Consider the following 22,462-nt stretch of genomic DNA (forward strand, 5'->3'; position numbering starts at 1 on the left):
TTTGTTTTGTTTTGTTTGTTTCTTTTAATTTTAATAAGCCAAACAAGGCCCCCAAGACAAACAACATGCATTTCATGTTTGCACCTTTCTTGTATGTTGCAGCCTGGAGAATTCCCCCTTCCAAATATTAGCAGTAGAACAATGACATGAAGTGCAGTTACAGAATTCTTTTGTTTTGGTTTAAAATTCATTGACGCACACACAAAAACTTTGGTTCCTCGCACATTTGAGTTGTTCCAAACCCCTCCAGACACACACATACACAGGAACAGACCTTGTTTGAGTCCAAATGCAGCAAACATATATTAAAGCTAGATGAAACACACGTAAGACATAGGAAACCATTGCTCAGAGGAAGCCACAGAAGAACACAGAAACTGCGCACAAGGCAGCAATCACCCAGCTGCCCATTGACACATTAGGCACCAGCTCTAGAAACCTTACTTGGGGGGGCGGGGAACTCCAGGAAATTCTATTTATTTAGAGACCCCGCTTGTATTGTTCATTTATAGCATACAAAGCATCCCTTCCAAACAAAACACATAAGCAGCCAAATGGAGCCAAAATTCAATGCTAATGGAAATAAAGGCAGTCAGGATTTGGGTGAACGAATCAGCTATGAAAACAAGAGAGGGTCTCCTTGAAACACCAATCTATGTCTTGGGAAAGATGTGCATAGGAAATAATGTCACAGTCCAACAAAAGAATTGAAAGGGAAGGCAGGCTCCAATGCTGCTCCATCCCAACATATGAGAACATTTCTCCCTCTTAACCTTTATCATTTTTCTAAGGCCCCCAAAGTCTTAGTCTATTATCTATAGTATAAGAGGGGACTCTCAACATAAGACAAGATCCTTGCTTACCATTCATCTTTCTGTCATGCAGTGGCCTTGGGTTCACACATCCCCATCCCTTTCCACATCCTCATCTCCTGAGAGCAAGCACAACCTAAAATAATAATTACCTATTTTTCTCCTATCCACTTACCGCTCAGGTCACTGTTCGTGATCCGCAATGTGGCATTTTCCGACTGCAGCAGGCGGTTTTTCTCCAGCAGTAAGACCTCCAGTGGTTTTGATGCAGCATCCTATGGAGATGTAGAGGGAACAAAGAGAAAGAATAGGAATTGGTTCAGGATGATGTCTCGGGATGGGAATTCAAAAGAGTGCAGAATCTAGTCTATGGCACTTCACTGCTTTGCTTAGTGGCTGTAGAGACTGTTTAAATGCCTCACTAAATCATTTGTGTTTAATCTGCTTGTCTTTAGAAACCGTAATATCGGGCGCTATTTTCCTTGCAACATTCTGTTTCAAGTTGTATGAAAAGAGATAAATAAAAGCTTTAACCAAAGCTGTTCCTTTCCCCTTCCTTGCACAAAATCATCAAAACCACCAAAGGTGCTGGAATCCAGCTTGCAACCAACCTATGATCCAATGAAAGTAATACACAACAAGGAAAGTTGGGCATACATTCCTTTTGCACAAGATTTAATTTAATTCAATTGTACACCTAGGATTCAAACTTAAGAGTTCTAGTTAACTGTTTTTAGAACAACATACATGCAGTGAGAATGAAGTCAATGTGGAAAATCTGACACCCTTAAAGTGTGTTGAGATGAATTTGTGGAATTTTCAATATAGTGAGATAATTCTGGCAGTTGTAATGCCAGCAGATTAAGAGATGCCACACCAGGGAAGATGTTGTACTTTTCAGATTGTTCAAATTGCCAAACCCCTATTTCTCTCTGAAACTGATGTTAAGAGAAACTGGAATTGACCTCCCCAATATTTATGTTGTAAATGGTTTGGCTTTGTTAATTAACATTCTTATAATCAGCTCAATGCTCAAACAACAGTGGAGATCATTGTGTTAGTGAACAAAGGAGAAAATACAACCCCTGGTCATCTGCATTAATATCTTAAGATTCCAGAAAGTTCATCTTAATCACAGTTTTCTATAGTTATCTATTTGGGTAACTCTAATCATCATCATGTATCTTGCACGGCTAGCATCACAATAAATTAGGCTTAGCAACATCAATAAACTTATATATCGCTTTACAGTACTTCACAGCCCTCTCTAAGCAGTTACAGAGTCATCATATTGCCCCCAATAATATGGGTCCTCATTTTACCCAACTCAGAAGGCTGGAAGGCTGAGTGTTGACTTGAGCCCGGTAAGATTCGAACTGCCAAATTGCAGTCAGCCAGCAGTCAGCAGAAGTAGCCCCCAGTACCGCACTCTAATCACTGCGCCACCAAGGCTCATACGTAGGTGGGTGCCTGTTGAATCTTTCCACAAATGATTTGTGATGATGATCAAATCCTCACCAGTTGGGGTGCTACTGTGGTATTCATGGAGGAGCCGGTGAGCCCAAGGTTTCATAAGTGACAATCAAACTACTATTGGGACTGATCCATCTTATAAACCCATAGTCATTGAAGGAGCTTGTGATTTAGGGAAGTTCTAGACCACAAGTTCCCACTTGCAATTCTTGTTTTTATTTCTGCATGATTTTCCTTTGTAATATTTATTTATTAATTAAACTTATTTGCCACCCATCTCATTTCAAAGCAACTCTGGGCAGCTTAAACGTACCAATATCCAATACCAGAAAGAAAACAGCAGCCACACTGTGAATACCAGCTAACAGAAAAAGTATGATTTTTTCGTAAAAGAAAAAGAATAGCAGCTCTGATTGTTCACAACTCCTACAAACTCTTACTACATTTGAATAGCAAATTCTCAATCCAAGCAAACATTTTAAAAAATCTACCCAGCTTTGCTCTATCAGAAAATCGAATGAATTACCTGGATGCTTGAGCCATCAGATGGCGCAAACTCCATGGACTTCAGGATGCTGCAAAGTGGAAAAAGAGAAGTTATTTTCCGCTCTGTCCTTTTCTAACAGCTTTACTAAAGGGCATTAACGCTGTAATTTTCAGCTCTCCAGGAACACCCTAAGTGATAACTTAACAACTTTTCTTTGAAATCATATAATCTGATAATGAATACAGAATAACTACTAATGCTAGTTATCAGGGAAGAGCATCCTCTCAAATGTCCCCTAAATCACTGCACAGTGAGGTTCCGCCAGGCTCATTTATAACATAAATTTAAAGGTTAATAAGGATATAACATTTTAAACCGTCAGAAACAATATAAATTTATATGTATGTTGCTTGAAGAGAAAGAGGGAACACAGTCATAATAAAATGGCAAAAAACCCCACCCAACACAAACAAGGAAATCACCACCACCATCATCATAAATGAATGTGAAATGTGAAATATATGTAAAATACTCTAACTCTCTTTTCAAGAAAATTACTGTACACACAAATTATTTGCACAGCCCAAAGGAATTTTTTTTCATTTAAATAACCAGTTGCTCCAAGGTGACAGGACAAAATAATTGCTTGATATTTTTCACGAAACCTAGAAGGGTCATTAAACATTAAAATCATTTCTAGAAACATTGAAATTATTTCTGGAATAGCAGTTGTATTGATGCAGCAAAACCAAGTGGCACCATAAAGTGTCACACACTTATATGCAAAAGCTTTTGGGAACAATCTTGTGACACAGGAATTATATGCCTTTGTGTGCATTGTATGAATATAATATACAGCAGCAAGTGGCTGGGGTCGTGGAATTCCATTTTCCCACACAACTACAGTATAGCCTATATAGATCCAGCCATTCCCATTTTAGCTACTTTGGATTTAATTAAGCTATAGATAAACAGAAATTTCCTTTGCAGCAAGATAGACACTTCTTAGTCAATATATCATTTTTCTGGATTAAAAAAATACAAAAAGACTTTTAAGATTTTAACAATTCAAGATTCTTGGGTAAAAAAACCATCAGATGACCACAGAAAGTTTAAAACGGACAAAGCATACAGTAACATTTTATTTTCACTATTTTTATTTTTGGTGAAGGTACGTATAAACTGGAATTAAACTAGACAAATGGACTAGACGTTTGTGGGAATGCTTTCTTTTCACATCTAAATAATGCAAGAAATTGGTGGATTTTACCAAACAAAAGGTAAGGTAATATGATCCAGACACTGATACTTCGTTGCTATGGAGACGTGGAATGTGATGTGGTTTGAAACTGTGGAATGTGTCATCAGAGATGAAAGTGTTAAAGGCATAGAAAGATAAAAGAGAAAAAAAAGAGAGGAAGTTTGTTTCTTTCCTCTGCCAGAATTACTTCTATCTTTAGACTATAATATCAAATTGGCAACAAGGAGAAAATCTTCAAGGAGGGAAGGAAGGAGCAGATTGGAAGAGCAACCTGCAGACAAGAGAAAGACACCAAATTTGCTTCAGACAATATGTAGTAAGTTGGATAAGTTCTGTAAAACAAATGTTTGGAGAAATAAAACAGATTAATAGGAAATGGAAATTTTAAAGATGATGTTATATATAGAGAATTAGAAAGCGAATTGAATAATATGGCCCTATTGAAATCGAGAGGAAGAATTGTGCTTGAGATTTTTAGAGGAATTCCAGAAAACTCAGATGAAGATATTAGATAAAAGATCATTAAAGCTTAACAAACTTTTTGGATTGAGAAGAAAATAATACAAGATTGAATACAAGATTGAAAATGGGTAATGCAGATATTTCTTTAGGATAAAGAAATTGATATTAGAATTTTATTGAATAGAAAGTTGGGATTTTTTTGATTTAAAGTTTACATGCAAAAAACCCCCTCATTTAGATAGGATAATCTAGAAGGAGTGATATTTACTTTCAAAAAGCCAAGATTTTGATTGAATTCTATTCAGAAGGCGAGAAAGTTTTTAGAAAGATTTAAAGATGTTTTAGAAAAGGTTCAAATGGAGGTGTCAGCAGGGAACATTAAAAACTGCAACAGATACAAATTGAAACTGGAGGATTTATTTTTAGGATTGGTGGACAAATGAGAAAAAAGTCATGTAACTTTGTTTTTATATATGATAAGTAGAGCAAAGTTATTATATTCACAAAAGTGAAAAAACGTATCCATAAGGGAGAATGGTTGCTGAAGAAGTTGAAATGTGCAGAGATAGCTAAATTAAGGAACAAAATATTTGAAAAAAGAAAAAAAAACACTATGTACATTAATTCTTGTGAATTTTTTGTATGAAACAGAAAAAAATGAACTTATGATCTAACTTACGATGTTGAATTAGGGAAAAAGATAATAGAGAAAGATATATATATATATATATATATGTGTTTTCTGAGGTTCTGGGTATTTATATGTAGATCTTTGTTGTTCGTTCTCCAGAGATTTGAAGTATCTAGGCAACGTTGATGAAGTTTGATGAAGTCTCATTCATCATCTTCAGCTTCTGTCTCCAGCTCTGTGCTTCTCACCTGAGAAGCACAGAGCTGGAGACAGAAGCCTGAAGATGATGAATGAGACTTCATCAAACGTGCCTAGATACTTCAAATCTTACGGAGAAAACCCAACAACCAAAGATCTACATATATATATATATATATATATATATATATATATATATATATATATATATATATATATATATTCTTAAGTTTTCGTGGTATTACATGTATGGTATTCAGCTTTGTTAGGTTTTCACGCATTATAGTTGTGCTTTTAAAGTTGTAGCACTTTTCGGCAGAATCTCATCTGCCACAGAAGCCTGATGATGGCAGATGAGATTCTGCCGAAACGTTGCTACAACTTTAAAAGCACAACTATAATGACGTGGGAAAATACCGGAACAAAGCTGAATACCATATATATATATATATTGTATGTAGTATGGTCAGCGGAAAACACGAAGTAGATGGTATAGACAGTGATAATTACTTTCTTGACAACGGACATTCACAAAACAGTTATTTGGTGTGACACATTCTAGCACCAGTGAGCCATTTAGCACATGCAGTGTGATGCAAAATGGCCTCCATGTAATCCTTGAAAAATAGTGTTAAATCTCCAAGTGAATAAATTTCAACTCAGTTGTTCCATATCAAATCAATCTTTGGAATTTCTTTTCTCAAGGTCAACCGTCTTGAGATATTAACCCAGAGAGTTTAAGTGTTCCTTTCTTTGTATTTGAACATGGCTCATTTTTGACATCAGAAACGAATCCATTAATTTTTTTTAATGTAGCCTGACTACTTTTGTCATACATATGGTGCAGAGGATTTCTGCTGACAAATGGCCATTATTTCAGGCTGGAATATAAGACAGTATATGTAAAGGGTACTGCTAGTGGACAATATGAAATAATAGATAGGAGGACAGAGATGGTATGAGTACCCTAGAGGTAAAATGGTAGGATTTTATATTTATTTATAATAAATAAAATCAGTAAATAAATCTGGGTCTCCTTAAACTATTTTTAGAGGCCTGCTAGGAAAGATTCATTCTTCATTGCACATGTTTTCTTCCAAAAGAAATATTTCTGCTTTCCTCTGTCTATAGTAGGATTCCTATAATTACCAGAGTATATGCTCATCTCTTTTCTACTTGACAGACCAAATCTAATGGGTTTTTCAACAGTGCCTATGTGAAGTTTGTCCATAATGCGGCTGACAAGCTTGGTAAGTTTAAGTGGGGCTTAGAGCAAAAAATTGCAGCAGGAAGTTGCCCTCTTTGAGATTTTAGCCAGGTTACAGACTTGCTTTTTTTCCAAAATTTCCCAGTCTGGTCTGACTCCCCCGCACCATTTCTTTAAAACTTCACTTGTCAGTCAGCGTTTCCTGATAACTGGGCATATCCAATATTTATTCGATTACTTGAGAAGTTATTGCCTGTTTTAAGAATTTCTTCATTTTGGAATCTGTCTGTAAATTCCACAAATCTTGACCAGGTATGGTGGTATTTTATTATTATTTATTACACTTGCATGCCATCCATTGGTCTAGGTGGTTCACAGTCATTCAATAAAAATAGCAATAGCACTTAGACTTATATACCACTTCACAGTGCTTTATAGCCCTCTCTAAGTGGTTTACAGAGCCAGCATATTACCCCCAACAATTTAGGTTCTCATTTTACCAACTTCAGAAGGAATGGAAGGCTGAGTCAACCTTGAGCCAGTGAGACCCAAACTGCTGGCAGCCGGTGATCAGCAGAAGCAGCCTGCAGTACTGCATTCTAACCACTGTGCCACTGTAGCTCTTTAAATGCCATATAAAACATTAACACAATAAATAGAGATCTTAAATTTAAAATTCGATTAAATTTTGGTTGCTTAACTGGTATCTGGAGACTAACTGGTATCTATTTCAATATAGGGCACATTACAATTAAGGACTCAAAGAGATTCTGTTATATTTTCACAAAAACAATTATTCTATTAAGTGATTGAAGACTATAGACCATGTTCAAGACACTTTCCCCAAATTTCTTAAGAATTTCTGTGATGTGATATGTATGGGTACTGTAGTACTAAAGCACTTCAGTATCACAGATTGATAGCCTTGCAAACTACAAGTTGATTCTTAGCTCAAAACTATTTGATTTTATATATAAAAATCACTGAAACTCAATGGTACACTTACTTTAATTCTTTCTTAACCTCATCATAGTCAGCTTGCACCTTCAACTTTTCTTCCAGTTGCTTATAGGCAATAAAGAAAGGAAAAATAATTTTGATTAGATTTTTATTTTACAATTTGGCCTTCCTAGAAAGCTAAGAAAAAAATATATAAAAAGGAAAAAATGCTAAGATTAATTTATTTCAATCACAAAAATGAGAAAGGGCATGTCTTTATATTACCCATCATAGACAGATAAATATAGTTTTTGCTGCTGTTACTTAAAGACTGCCAGAAACAAATTGTTTTCCTGTGGCTTATCACCCGATATCAATGACATCGGCTCTATTTCTGTAAATCGCTAAGAGACTGTGTGTCTAGATGAAATGAGGGAGTCAATGAGGATTAAGAAATGTTGACCAGAAGAACATCTTTTGGGTTAGTTCCCAAACATAGGATGTGGACAGCCTGCCTATTCTAAATAGGACTGTGCTGCCTTAAAAGAGACATGCACAGATTTTGTCAGGCGTTCTAATTTACATGCATGGACTAAATGATTCTTATATTCAGGTGTCCCTATTTTCTTATTTAACTAATAAACCAGTGATGCCCTTTTCTGGATAGGAACAGATTAACAAATGTTATTTATACAAAGGTAGAACCAGGCCTGGGTTATTGTTATGTCTATATTTATGCTTGATCTGAAAACTGTGGATGATCTTGAATGAAACGAGGTTGCTGAATGGGGTGCCTGGTGGTGCACACATTGCATTTCTGTTGAAGCAACTGCACTGGTTGCAATTAGATATTAAGATTTTAAGTTCAGCTTTCAAATTACAAGGCTTTAAGCAATATGGAACTTTCACTGTTAGGTATTTCTTGGATTCATCAATAGGAGTTGATGGGTTTTTTTTAAAAAAAACCAATATTGTAATGTCTGATCTGTTGACCTTTTTATCTGATCTTTTTATCTCTTCAAGATAACTACCATCTTCTCCTCAAATCTAGGGCCTGAAGGGTCTTTTCTGAGACTGAAGGTTGTTCCCCCCCACCCCCCCACTTGGAACATGCAGATGCCATCATCATAGGAAGAAGAGAAATTGGAAAAACTGACTTAGTGGGGCCTTTAACAAACACGAAACTGTGCACACCAGCCATTTAGACCCTGAGTCTGCAACAGTTGTGGAACAAGATTAGCATAATAATTGTCTGGAAGAACCCAGTGAAATGCAAAGTGGAACAAAAGGTTCAAGCTGTGAGACAATCTGGAGGAACAAATATCTGGCTGTAACTATCAACTTGGTTCTTTTTTAGACAAAATAAAAGGCATGTTTCTAATGCCGTGCAAGGTCTAAAAATACTCCTCCACGAGCTTGCAGAGGATGCTTTAATGGAAGGGGGATGGGAGAAATTCCTATGCAGCAGTTAAGAAAAATTTATCAAGAAGCCCATCATGATGTATTAACCTAAACAATGGGCACAAAAATTGAATGAGGAAGATCAACTTAACAAGTCTTTCAGACTTTAGTTTAAGTCTCATATTTAATCACTCAATCTGCATCAAATTTAGCCTCTTCCGGGGAGGTGGGGAGGGAGGAGGAGGAAATCACACAACTCTGAACCAGGATTTTATATTAATAATATCCAACAAAATATTGGAGGCCGAGTATCAGGTTGCATTATCTTTTTCTCAACAAAGGACCATATCTACACATACAGCAACCGGCCTCCCGACATCAACTGTTTCAGGCTGCAGGGATTGCCATAGCCTATTGCCGCCTCCGTGCGCCCCATTTTCGGCCTCTGCATCCCATTTTCAGCCTCTGCACAGCCCCATTTTCGGCCTCTGTGTGCCCCATTTTCTGCCTGTTCTGGGTGGTGGGGATTGGAACGGGTGGAAAGTGGGGCGCAGGGAGGCCAAAAATGGGATGCAGAGGCTTAAAATGGGGCGCACGGAGGCGGCAATAGGCTATGGAAATTCCTGCAGCCCGAAACAGCTGATGGTCTGGAGGCCAACCCAACCGACAATCAGCTGCTTGTGCTAATCAGACGGTGCTGAAACTGAAACTGGCTGTTTGCTGCAAGGAGGCAAGTTGCTGGGAGGCAGAGGCCAAAGGGTGGGGCCTGGCAACATTCGCTGTGTAAGACGCACAGACATTTCCACCCACTTTTGAGGGTGAAAAAAGTGTATCTTATACTTCAAAAAGGATGGTAAGTAGCTGAAAGGATCTACCACAGCACTAGGAATAATGGGTATGCAACGCTGAAGAAAACCTGGCTGGGGCCATTTTGGAGGCTTCAGGATTGCTATAATGCGAAGTAGGCATAGGGAGGGGGAACATAGTTAGACGGGGGTTTTGTAGCCAAAACAAAATAGTTTCCTGTGGGAACCAAGGACATTCCAACAAGTAGTTGGAAAAAGAAGTAAAGTAACCAGGCAACCAGCCAGCACCTTGATTGGACTATGTGGCTGATTGTTTGTGGAAAGGGGGAACTTTCTCTTTTTAATCAGGTGAAAACTGTGGGAAATTTCAGAGTCGGTTTTTACCAGTTTGTGCCAATATGGTATCTCCAATAAAATTGTTCTTTGAGGAATCTGCCTGCCCCAGAGTTCTGCTTTCTATGGAGTTATTACTTGGAACCATGACAGTATATTTGTCAAGATAGCATTAGAGGCCAAATATGCAATTTACCACCTTCTCAGATCCTATCTAAAGCAATGGAGGAAGCCAAACTGCTTGCTTACTTTGAGAGTGCTGTTCTTGGCAGTCAGCTGCTGCTCGAGCTGGGAGATCTGGCTGGTGGAGTTTTCCCGAAGTTTGGTAAGGTTGCCTTGGAGTCTCTGAACATCTTCAACCAGCTGAGCAATTTCTCGTTCTTTGGAGGCCAGTTCTACTTCCAGGCTGGATCGTGTCAACACTTCAATGGCCTGCTCCTAAGAGATAAAGGAAATTGGAAAGAGAGGAGACAGAAAAAAATCACTCAGTGGGAAAGCAACATTCCAAAGATTACCTGCAGTGCATTCAAAATGAAAAGGTAGTATTGGGTTATAGAGAATGAACAGGTCAACCTAAAATTCTCAGTGTCAAAAGTACTATTTTCTTCTGGGAGGTATTAAAACATGCCAGAGTAGGGGTGTCAAACTCAAGGCCCATGGGCTAGATCCGGACTACAGAATGTTTAGATCTGACCTGTGGGTCCACCCTGGAAACAGCAAACTGGCCTGCGGTGCCTCTGCCAACGAAAATGGAGCTCCATCCAGAGCTCCATTTTCACTGGCAGAGTGCTAGAGGAGGCCGTCGCAGCCGAAAATAGATCCAGGAAGGCCATGTGTGGCCCTCTCGAGCTCCATTTTTGCTGGCAGAGGGCTGCAGGAGGATCTCCCCAGCCCCACCCACAGTTGCCCCCAACATGAGTGACATCGACCTGGCAACTTCTATCCAGAAAATCTAATTTCAAGGCCAACAGTTAATAAATTTTTCCCAGCCTGGCTGTTCCTACAGATGTGTTGGACTTGTACCTCCCACCCTCCCTCCCAAAGACAGCAAATTGGGAGAAAGCTGGATTTGTAAAAAAATATCCTGATTAGGAGCTATCGTATACTGCTATTGTTAGCACATTTTATTTCATTGAATCACAGGGCTAGAAGGAGCCTCTGAGGTCTGTGCTGTATCTAATATCTGCTTCAATCGTATTTCAATACACTATGTTCTATTAATTAATCACTATTATTTCGAATAATAAACTTGGATGTTTTGGTAGAGTTTTGAATGTTTGGTAGAAACACCCTTGAGCCTTCTAGAGACTGTTTCCATAGTTCTTATGAAGCTTCCAGCTAATGCAGCATTTGATCATCCCCTAGCCTCACAGAAGGTCCCTGTGCATTAATTCAACTTTGGAACTGATCATTTATGTGAACTTTCAGGATTGGGTTGTGAATTATATGCAAACTAGAAATCAACTCTAATTCGATAAATAAGATACCCAAATAATCCAGGGCCCCATAGCTTGCTTAGCACTTAACTGGAACTTAACCCTTAAACTAAAAATTGCCTTGATGTTTTTCCTGGTTTGTGAAGAATCCCACCCCCACCCCCACAAGATACAATTAAAACATTACTACATAAATTTGCAAAGCCTTGTCCAAGATTTCACTCAGGCTTACAGTGCTTGTGTAATAACGATAAATTCTATGTTAAGAGTTAAGATTACATATGATTTGGGCCAGTACAAAGTATTCTTCCTTCATGGGAATATCACATGTAGAGCTCTCTATATAAAAACAAATCAAATTAAGGGCCCAGATCTGTCTTATTTCTCGCAGTGCATGTGTGTGTATGTATGTGTGTGAACACACACACACACACACACACAGCCCTCAACTTACAACCACAACTGACTCCAAAATTTCTGTTGCTAAGCCAGACACTTCATGATCTTCCTTGCCACAGTTATTAAATGAATCATTGCAGTTGTTAAGTTAGTAACACCACCGTTAAGCGAATCTGGCTTCCCCACGGACTTTGCTTGTCAGAAGGTCGCAAAAGGGGATCCTGTGACCCTGGGACACTGCAACCGTCATAAATATGTGCTAGTTTCCAACTGTTCAAATTTTGATCATGTGACCATGGGGATGTTGCCGCAATCGTAAGTGTGAAAAATGGCCATAAGCCACTTATTTGTGACTTAGGTCACTAAAGGAACTGTTGTTAAGTCGAGAGCTACCTGTACCTAGAAGTGCTAGGATCTGCCAACAACAACAAATCTCTATGATCATGAGATCTGGGAACTAACCATCAAAATAATGCAGAATCTGTTCTAAGGCCTACATACTATATAAATGCTCGCTGCTCCTGGGGATGAAAAGATGGTTCAGCAAGAGAGAGGTCATCACTTTCTGTGGCTGACTAGCATGCAACTGGTACATTAGAGGCAGGGCATGAAGCTCCATACACTCCCTGTTCCACTTCCTACTCCCATACTACTTTTGAGCCCCCCCCTCCACCCCGAGTTGGTTTAAAATGGACAACCATACACATGTTTTAAAGGAAGAAATACAATTCTAACCATCTACTGGCAGAAGAGAGCACAAGGAGAATTGGCTTTAGACCAGCAAATATTATCTTCCACCTTCCCTAGGAAAACTGCAGAGTTATTATATACATGCTTCCCCCCCCCACCAAACACCCCAGTCCTGAAATGTCCAGTTCTTCCAAGGTAGAAGATTCTGCATAAATAATTTAGAAAAGTTTAAGAAGTTTGATGGCAGGCACTCCAAGAAGATTATTGGGAATAGATTGCTGCCTCTTACCACATCCGGTGCTTTCTGAATCTGGTTAGCCAGCTGGAGGGATTTGTTTGCAGATGAGAGTTGTTCCTTCAAGGACTCTGCTTCTCTTTGAGCTACCTCTGCCCTCTGGAAAAGGGGGGGGAGGGGGAATCAGGAAGTGAGGATGGGGGAGAGGGAGAGAATGTACATTTGATTTAACAACTGGCAATTATTGCACGAACATTCATCAATTCATGCCCGACTGAGTATAATTGATTTTCCTAAACACTCAACCTAATAAATGATGGGGGGAAAACCTCTGAATGTGATGGATTTTTATTTTAAACAGTACAAGGAAGAAATAATTGAGCGATTATGACAGTAATTTAACGCTAGGAGCAAGGAATCCCCTGCTGACACAAATGCTGCGGCCCACTGAATTTCCCAGGCTGGATGAATGCGAGTGGAAATGGATTCCTTTGATTCAATTGCCTTCTGTATTCTGAGCCAAAGCAGGCAGAGTTGCATGATTCCTTGTGGGAATAATTCTCATGAGTAAAAGCTGAATTAAGTGATCCTCAGTCTGCCTTGCCTGGAATAATCACAATGGCCTTTTGTTGAGTCTCTTTCTTCCATAATCATGTCTCTCCTTTTCATACACGCACACAGTGAAGTAAACAAGGTAAGGAGAATGGTTACAGGTTTAATCTACGTTACATTTTTATTCTGCCTTTAAAAAAACAAAACAGGAGGCAATAACCTCTGATATGCCAGAGATTGCTGAATATCTTTCTCATCAGCCCAAAGCAGTATGGCCAATTATCAAGCTGATGGGACTTGTAATTCCAATATCTAGAGAGCCACCTTTTCCCACTCTGTTCCAAGGACTACCATGCAAAATAGTTCCTCTCATCCTTACAAACCCATGGTAAGGAAATAGAAGAAGAAGAGGCCTCCCAATTGACAAAATCCCAAGTGTTTGCACAGTGCTTACAGGCACTGGGCTCCTCTATGCATAAATACAGCTCACTGCAAGGATATGACATTTATGGAATCTGTTCCTATAAACAGCTTGAGGACTGGATCAAGGCTGCCCAGTAAACTTCCTGGCTTTGAGAAGAGGTTTTAGATCAAGTTCTCCTTAGTCGAAATCTAACACATCAACTATTCCACATTTGTTTTTAATGAATACATGACACAAAAAACAGTAGCTCTAGAGGGAAAAGAAGCACATGAAAACCTTAAATTATAAATGTACTTGTTGGAGCAAGTACATGCTACTGTAGAAGCATCCCCTTTTGGATGGTTTAAAGCAGGAATAATTCATTGTATATGGTGCTTACTGACCAGAGTTAATTGGAGAGAGAGGAAAAATTGTGTTTGCTCCTCCTACAGCTTTCCAAACTAGTTTCAAAGATAGCAGACTCAACAAGGACGTAAAATGGTCAGAGCAGAAAGGCCTTGTAGGTCTCTCCAAATCCAGTTTCAGAAAATGACAACTCTGGGTGCCTAGATACTCCAGCATCTGAAATTACAGGGCTTCCAGTTATGGCTCTCTCTCTCTCTCTGTCTCTGTCTCTCCAAATGATCTCAGAGTTGGAAGCATGATATATTTTCAGCGGGATGATTACAGTCATTTATTTACTACTTTTCAGAACGGTACTCTGAAAAGATTTATAATCTATAGAAATATCTGCAAATAAAAACTCAATTATTGATGAAAAAGCAGGCAAAAGATCAGCTGCGTAAGTCTCTGTAGCATTGTTGCCGACTTTCTCCCTCCCTCTTGAGCAGATCTGGGCATTTTGTGGTCCATGGGATCATCTGGCCTACATCACCGGGCACTGTCAGCGGGGCTGGGGCGGTGACAGAGGACGTGGCAGCAGCCCTCTACAACAGTCCCAGTTTCTCATGTGGCCCCTTGGGAACATTAGCGGCCCACCCCTGCTCTTGAGGGATCCTTCCTAGGGGGTGGTGACAGTGGCCGGAAGTAGAAGAAGCAGAATGTCCAGCTAATTGGGCTTCTGTAGGGTTGTGGCTTGCTCTCCTCCCTCTTTTCAGGGATCATCTCCATAAGCAGTTCCCTTTGTAATGCATCATCAAGCCCCATGGAAGGAGTGCTCTTGTCATCTACTGAGACAAGAGCATTTAGCCTCCCACTGAAGCATTGGTGCAGATAACCCATCCCGATAATCAGCCTCCAAAGCTGTTGCAGGGATATGTTTTCAGCTAAAGAAGAAATGTTCTGAAGGAGTGGGTGGGGAGGCATGAGGCAGGCTTCCTTTCCACTTCTGGCGTAAGACTCCTCTAAATTACAAAAGGATGGTCAGAATGTAAAGGACTACTGAAAAAAATAAACTTAAAGAACCATGCTTGTCTCAACCTCTCCGACTGAAGGGATACCAGAGTTTCCTTTCGACTTGCTAAGAGTTGGCTTCCAGTTCACCATTGCAAGTTTACTCTTGATATTTGATCATATATATCTGACAGAAGCTACAAAGAAGTTGCATAGAATATTTGCATTATTTGCACAATGCCAGCACAATGCCATGGCATCCCTTGTCCCCCAGTTAGATGCCTGGGCTTTCGATCAACATGCAAGGATGGGTGCAGGAGGAGCAAATGAGGACATGGGATGATGATGGTAACCTGAATCATAGCCATAATCATAATTTTCCTGCAGGACACAGGGATCTATCATCCTATCTCAGGAAACTAGATCTAATAAGCACTACCTTTAGCTTCTGGAATGTTAACATGAGGCACACCGGGTTCACAGGTAGGAGATACGGATTCCTACCAAACATGAAACTCAGCATATGTTACATTGTTTTAAGAAATATGGCCTTAATGCCTTCACAATCTTACATTTTAAGTCTCATCCAAGGCTTTCACATTTCTTTCATTTTTTCATTCATTTGGTGTTTAAACATAATGATTCCATTAAAAGATAATGAATACTTCACTGATGAACTCCGTCTTCAAGCTTACATTCCTATTTTGCAGATAATTTTCTCCTGAGGAGTTTGTCTATGGAGATTCTCAGTCATCTGGGTCATGGTTTTCTCAAAGGTGCCTTTTCAAAAGGCAAGTGGACTTTCTTTGTTTTTCCTTGAAGAAGTTTCACTTGTCATCCAAGAAGCTTCAATCGGTTCAACCAATGAAGCTTCTTGGATGAGAAGTGAAAAGCATCTTTGAGACAATCCTGAGGAGTTTCTTTACTTGGCTCTTCAAGTAAATTGTTTTTATTACAGAAGATATCTTTGCATGATTAGGTACGTTGATGGAATAGGGAATCCAAAATAATCCTTCTCTCCCATCTGGTGCACATAGTTTAACTTTGATTTTAAAAAAAAACTGAATTATGTCTACAACCAAATCTATTTTCTAACTGAAATTTTAAAATACCAAGATAAAAAACTAATACAATAAAAGTACATGAAAAAGAGAAGGTAAAAGTGCATTTTAAAATTTTCTTTCTCCCCTCTATATTCCCCCTATAGTCAAGATAATAGAAGGAAAAAAAAATAGACCAATGATTTGACAATTGGGCACGAAGAATATCAACGGCTGCTTTATCTGTCATTCCCACTTAACCAAGACTTCAAAAACAGGGTTACCAAAACTGGAGGTAAAGCCAAAAGTGGTAATTTATACTTCAAAAGCAAGAATGCATGGAGGCAAGTGTACAGGCTGCTCTTAGGTCCTTAACTTGACCTGGTAATTTTGATATCTTCAAGGGCGATAATAGCGAAAACAAAAAACAAAAAACTTTCTCATCAAAGCTGAAAAGACGACACTATCCAACTTTAAAATCTTACTTGATTTGCTCTTTCAAGGTCTGTCATAATCATCTCAATTTCATCCGACCTGAAAAGAAATAGAAAAAAGTCTATTAAGCCCTGAAGAACAAGTAAAAACAGAGCAAACACCGATCATCTGGATTTTTTTTTTATGTCTGTAACATTTGTGCACAGCAATATTTTCCTCAAAAATCTTAAAAACGATTCTTATTTCATATCAAAACATTATAAAATTAAGAAACTCAAGTTAGAACCTTCATAGTTCTAAAAATAACACCTGGCTCATCAAAACAGTTAGCCAGAATAATTGGCATATTATTTAATTGTTAAAAGTGAAAAAAAATCTCACCATATGTAATCTTGGATTTGGCAACTGATACTCACATGGTGTGAAGGAGACCAATATTTCAAAGAACAAACCAATATTACATAGACTTGTAAGAACGCCAAATTTCACGAGATTTGGGTAAAAATACCAAAATCTCATGAATGAAGGTATAAAAACTTCATGAAATTATAACCATTTCTACTTAAAAAATATTTGTTGGATGGGGCTGAATCATCACATAGGATGCGAAGATTCCACCCTATACATTGTCCAACTTCTAGTATACAGAATATACGCAATTGCTTGATAGACTGCATTTATAGAAGAAAAACTCACTATGAAGTTAGAAGGGACTATTTATGCCAGCATTTTTCAAACAACTTCAAGGTGTGTGTACTAAAACTCGAAACTATGCTCCACATAGAAATCATCATCAAAATATGATTTTGTTTGGACATATCCAAGGAAGGCAAATTCACTACTGTCATTGGCAATTAGTTCCCCTGTCTAATTCAAAGGTCTTCAAACTTGGCAAGTTTAAGACTTAGGTCCTTAATCTTCAAAAGGTATGCTCTTTTCATTGCAAAAGCTAAAATGTTACACCAGGAGCTGACATTTGGCACCTGAAATCATTTATTTCATAAAATCTCTAGGAGCTATATTTATTGTCTGTAAAACTTTAATATAAAAGTAGTTCTAGCCCATTTTTACAAGATTCATTTCGCTCCAGTTCTCAATCATTCTAGTTCTTAGTTATTATTAACAGACATGTCTAGCTGGTTTTCTCAGGCTTCACATCTTTGATTAAATTCCGTTTTGACAGAGAAGAAAAACATCTACATTTAGCAGGCAAACCCCACTTGTTTCAGCTTAATGTCAGGGTACATGGAAACTGCCTTGAAATAGACTAAGGGTTTTCTATATGTAAGATTTTAAAGTTGCTACCACCAGATGCAGTGGTGGGATTCAAATATTTTTCACTACCATTTCTGTGGGCGTGGCTTGGTGGGTGTGGCTGGGGAAGCATACTGTAAAATCTCCAGTCAGAGGTGGTATTTTCTGGTTCTCCGAACTACTCCAAATTTCCGCTACCGGTTCTCCAGAACTGGTCAGAACCTGCTGAATACCACCTCTGCACCAGACCAGATGAGTAAGAGGACATGAACAAAATCGGGACTCTGAAAATTCTCAATTAAAAACTTCAGGCTTGAAAGATTTGACATTTGCAAGATTTTTTTTTAAAAAATACATAGTTTCCCACAACTACTTCACAATTGAAAGTAACTTTTCATTATGTGTTAATTTATATCACAGCATGCCCAATTATATTTTCCCAAAGGGAACAGAGGAGTTTTTGTACCTAAAAGACAATAAGGCAGAGTACTTATTTTATAAATAATTCTCGGGGCATTTTCATTGATCTTTATTAAGGGTATGTATGTACGGCCTTAAGAGACTGCATTTTGTCCAGATAAGTCAGTATTAGACAAACTGGGTTCAGTTTTGCTTTTCTATCAGAATGTGACTGAGTGGATTTTTTTAAACTGTTGAATAAATTCCCTTGATGAAGATCAGTGAATTAGGCCAGCCAATTCTTTATTAATATCTGAGGCTTACTGTCTTTTTACAGCATTTCTTCTGATCTGTAATCCACAATTATTCTCTACTGAAATATATTATGCTGCATTTTGTATCTCTGCCTGTGTAGCCGTTACAGTTTCTCCATTTCTTGGTTAAAACCAAAAGTTCTTTTGTATGAATTTGGAAATCTTACTCTTTTCAGTTGAGTTACAGGTAAATGTGTCTGTCATATTGCAGTCTGAATTTCCAAGTTCTCCTTATATAATGTAAGAATATTATTAAAATTGAACAGGGATTAAGCACAGAAGAGGGAAAAAAGCAGGGAGTGGAGGTGAAAAAACCCTAATGGCAAATATACAATAGGAGCACTAGAATATATGAAATGTGGTTAACCATGGAATAACATATTTTCCTTTGAAGATTCTGCTTATTTGGCTTATTATAAAAGTCAACATCTGTATCAACAAAAGTGCAGCAAAAATAATCTTGATTTCTTTTATCTGAGTGGCTGGTTTGCATATTTCAAAAGTTGTTACTGGCAATTAATATCATATATTTAGACTGAGAGCCAGTTTGAAGACTGTGAATTCTAGTTTTGCCTTAGCTAGCTGGGTGATCTTAGCCAGTCACTTTCTCTCAGCCCTAGGAAGGCAGCATTGGCAAACCACTTTTGAAAAACCTCACCAAGAAAACTGCAGAAACTTATCCAGGCAGCCTCTGAGAATCAGACACAGAATGAAAGGAAAACATACTCAGACTGGGGCTGGAGTGAAAGAAAACTGTGTGTGCCTATGACAGAAGAATGATTCTTACATTTTTGGTTCAGCAACATCTGGAAAGGCACTAATGCTTCTCATTCCTGATCTTTACCAACAGAATTATGCCTTCTTTCTATGAAATATAGGTTAATGTGTTCTTGTTTTTTAGTCTCCTTAAGAATAGATGCAGCAATATGTTCGAAAAGAAATATATCTTTAATCCTCCCACATGAGACTTTCAAGAAGAGATTGGACTGCCATTTGTCAGAAATGGTGTTGGGTCTCCCGCTTGGGCAGTGGGTTGGACTAGATGACCTTCAAGGTCCCTTCCAACTCTGATTAATCTGTTAATCTGTCCCAATTCATTCTGGGGAATTTTAAATAAAATACTGAGTGGAAAGAAAGTGTGCCCCGGAGTCAAAATGCTCTCTTGAGGCTGAAGGTAGCACACCTCATTATATCAGCTTGAAAAACATGTTGGCTCTGAAGCTGAAAGTGAAATTTAGATATTATGATGAGTAATCCAACTGACTCCTCCCCCTTAAATAGATATAATATGGAATTCATTATCACCAAATAAAAGATGTCTGTTATTCTGAGAGCCTTAAACATGTTTATTAGTCATGATGGCTAAATAGCATTTTTTGAAAATATTTTTCAAGTGTACAGTACATTAAGCCTTTTATGCTCGCTTTCGGAGTTGCTAAAGATGAAAGATTCCTATCGACAGACTTCTGATTTGATCAAAGAAGTCTTCTTAGATCGTTTTATTTTAAAGGTGTCTTAGAACAATGAATTTTATCAGTTAGTTACAGTATGTGTGATGTGAAGAAGTGCACTGCTTTTGATCAACCAGAATCAAATGCAGAATAAAGTGATCACCTAAAGCAATGAAAATGTCTCATCTTGCTTTTAGAAAAGACAGAAAAGGTGTAAACTAGGTTACCCTACCTTAAGTGCAACTGTGCCAGATATAGCACTACTTGCTATGGATAAAGACAGTATTAATCAGTTCTGGCATGTTTTTTCCAATATGGCACAAGTACCACCAAAGCCCAGTTTTGCCTCAGGCATATTGTTTTATGCAAGCTAGGATAGGAAAACAGAGTTGGAAGGGACCTTGGAGGTCTTCTAGTCCAACCACCTGCTCAGGCAGGAAACTCTATACCACTTCAGACAAATGGTTGTCCAATATCTTCTTAAAAATTTCCAGTGTTGGAGCATTCACAACTTCTGGAGGCAAGTTGTTCCACTGGTAAAGGAGTCTGCAACCTGTGGCTCTTTTGGCCCTCTTTTGGCTGCAGCTCCCTGTTGGCTGATCCCACCACTGGCTGCCCCTCCCCTGCCCTGCCCTGCCCTCCCCTCCTCATCACATATTCCAGAGCAGGTGTTGACTGGGTGGGAGTGAGTGACATCGAGTTGGCCACGCCCACCCAGTCACACTGGTTGTTAAAATTATTGGCTCCCAGTGTTTTCTTTTCTGTGGGAAACGGGTCCAAGTGGCTCTTTGAGGATTTAGCAGACCCCTGCACTGGTTAATCGTTCTAACTGTCTGGGAATTTCTCCTTACTTCTAGGCTGCTTCTCTTCTTGATTAGTTTCTATCCATTGCTTCCTGCCCTGCCCTCAGGTGCTTTGGAGAATAGATTGTGGCAACCCCTGAGATATCAGAATACTGCTGTCATGTCCCTAGTCCTTCTTTTCATTAAACTAGACATACCCAATTCCAGCAACTGATCTTTATATGTTTTAGCTAGCACCTCTAACCTAGAGATTATCTTGTAAACCAACTACTGTTACCCACAATCCACCAATTTGGAGGTACATGCTGTATACTTGCACATAGCTGCTTCTTTTTATTTTATTATGTGCATACTATTTCTTAATCCTTTCCTGTGCTCTGCATAGCTTTATCTGCAGACAAATAGTGTGATGCATATACATTTATGTATATTGAAACATCAATTGAAACACCAGTGTCTCAAATTCTTTCTATGACCTTTTCTTACCTCATGTTGGTAGCTACTTTCAAAAAGAAGGGACCCTGAATTATTTACATATAGAAGATTTGAAAGCCTACAGTGAATTTATCTGAAATACATTCAGAGACAATAAATCTGTGAGAATAAATAAATTGGTGAGAAGGAAAAAAGCATGTAATATTTTCCTTTTATTGTTTTGTTCTTTTTATTTGTTCTTTGTATGAAGCCACAAGTGCTTATAAAATTGAACTACCAAACACTTTCATTAATATGTTTTGCAAATAAAATCTACCAGTTTGATACTGGGAAGCTATACAATTCACTTAAATAAAAGCATTACATTGCAACACAGACTTCCACTGGCAGTCAGAACAAAAAGGCGAAAGAAGATTTTAAAGAGATGAACAGCTTTTTTGAAATCTGGAGTGCTTCATTTCAGTGATACAGAAACAAGCAATATGAGCCAAAGATTGGAACAGCTGATTCTGTGTTCCCACAGATTTATTTTATTTTACAGTTGCTTGCAGCATTGGTATGGCCACTTAATAATCCTTTTATTAAAGTAAAAGTTTCTTAAACTGCTATCACACAATGCTGCTAGCATCAAGCTGCTTCTACAATAACAAGGAGTTCAAAAGTTGTTTTTTAACATCATGTCAAGAGGTGCAGATCAACATGATTTTAAAATTAAGAATTAATGTGATATCAATGGCATAGCCAAATGACCACTCATTATTTAATGTCCATTATTGTATTAGCTCAATTTGTACATTAAGTAAAAATATGACTTGCTCGATTTTGCTTTCGGTGTGTAAATCCAGCTACTGTGGTTTGTAAGCTATGATTTTATAGCTCAGCAACACCCTATTCATTCTGGCTTATTCAGCAAACCATGACTGAAACAATACTGGCCTTTTCTGGAGTACCGTATCAAGGAAATAAGTCTGGAACCAGAATACAGTTAAATTCTTGCTCAGTGTAGGAGCAATTACATTTTGTCTCGTCAAAACTTAAAGGTGGGATTGGAAAAAATTGTAACATAAACCGCAAAAAACACATAAGATAAAAATCCAATATATTTAGAATCAGAGCTAGGAGTCTTTCTCAGCTCAGATTTCATTACAGTGACAACTGTTTCAAGAGAAAAAAAAAAGTAAACATCACTTTCTGTAACAAAGAATAAATTTCGTCTTTCACTGATGGATTTTTTCCCCTAAACTATATACTTT

At 38.2% G+C, this 22,462-nt stretch overlaps 1 protein-coding gene across 6 annotated transcripts in view; it reads right to left on the reverse strand.

Moving 5' to 3' along the window:
* The window catches only part of CUX1 (cut like homeobox 1), a 335,407-nt gene that overhangs the window by 112,731 nt on the left and 200,214 nt on the right, over positions 1 to 22,462 (reverse strand). For all 6 annotated transcript variants that reach the window (XM_087926771.1, XM_087926764.1, XM_087926755.1 and 3 more), the window contains 6 exons: positions 16,604 to 16,652; positions 12,825 to 12,929; positions 10,260 to 10,448; positions 7,538 to 7,596; positions 2,812 to 2,860; positions 988 to 1,087 (listed from right to left, as the gene is read on the reverse strand). In XM_087926771.1, coding sequence (XP_087782897.1) covers positions 988 to 1,087; positions 2,812 to 2,860; positions 7,538 to 7,596; positions 10,260 to 10,448; positions 12,825 to 12,929; positions 16,604 to 16,652 — 551 coding nt within the window. The remainder of the gene's footprint in view (positions 1 to 987; positions 1,088 to 2,811; positions 2,861 to 7,537; positions 7,597 to 10,259; positions 10,449 to 12,824; positions 12,930 to 16,603; positions 16,653 to 22,462) is intronic.

The sequence above is a fragment of the Pseudonaja textilis genome, chromosome 1, assembly GCF_049901715.1.
Source record: "Pseudonaja textilis isolate UNSWEBS1 chromosome 1, rPseTex1.2, whole genome shotgun sequence".
In the NCBI taxonomy this organism is placed as follows: domain Eukaryota; kingdom Metazoa; phylum Chordata; class Lepidosauria; order Squamata; family Elapidae; genus Pseudonaja; species Pseudonaja textilis.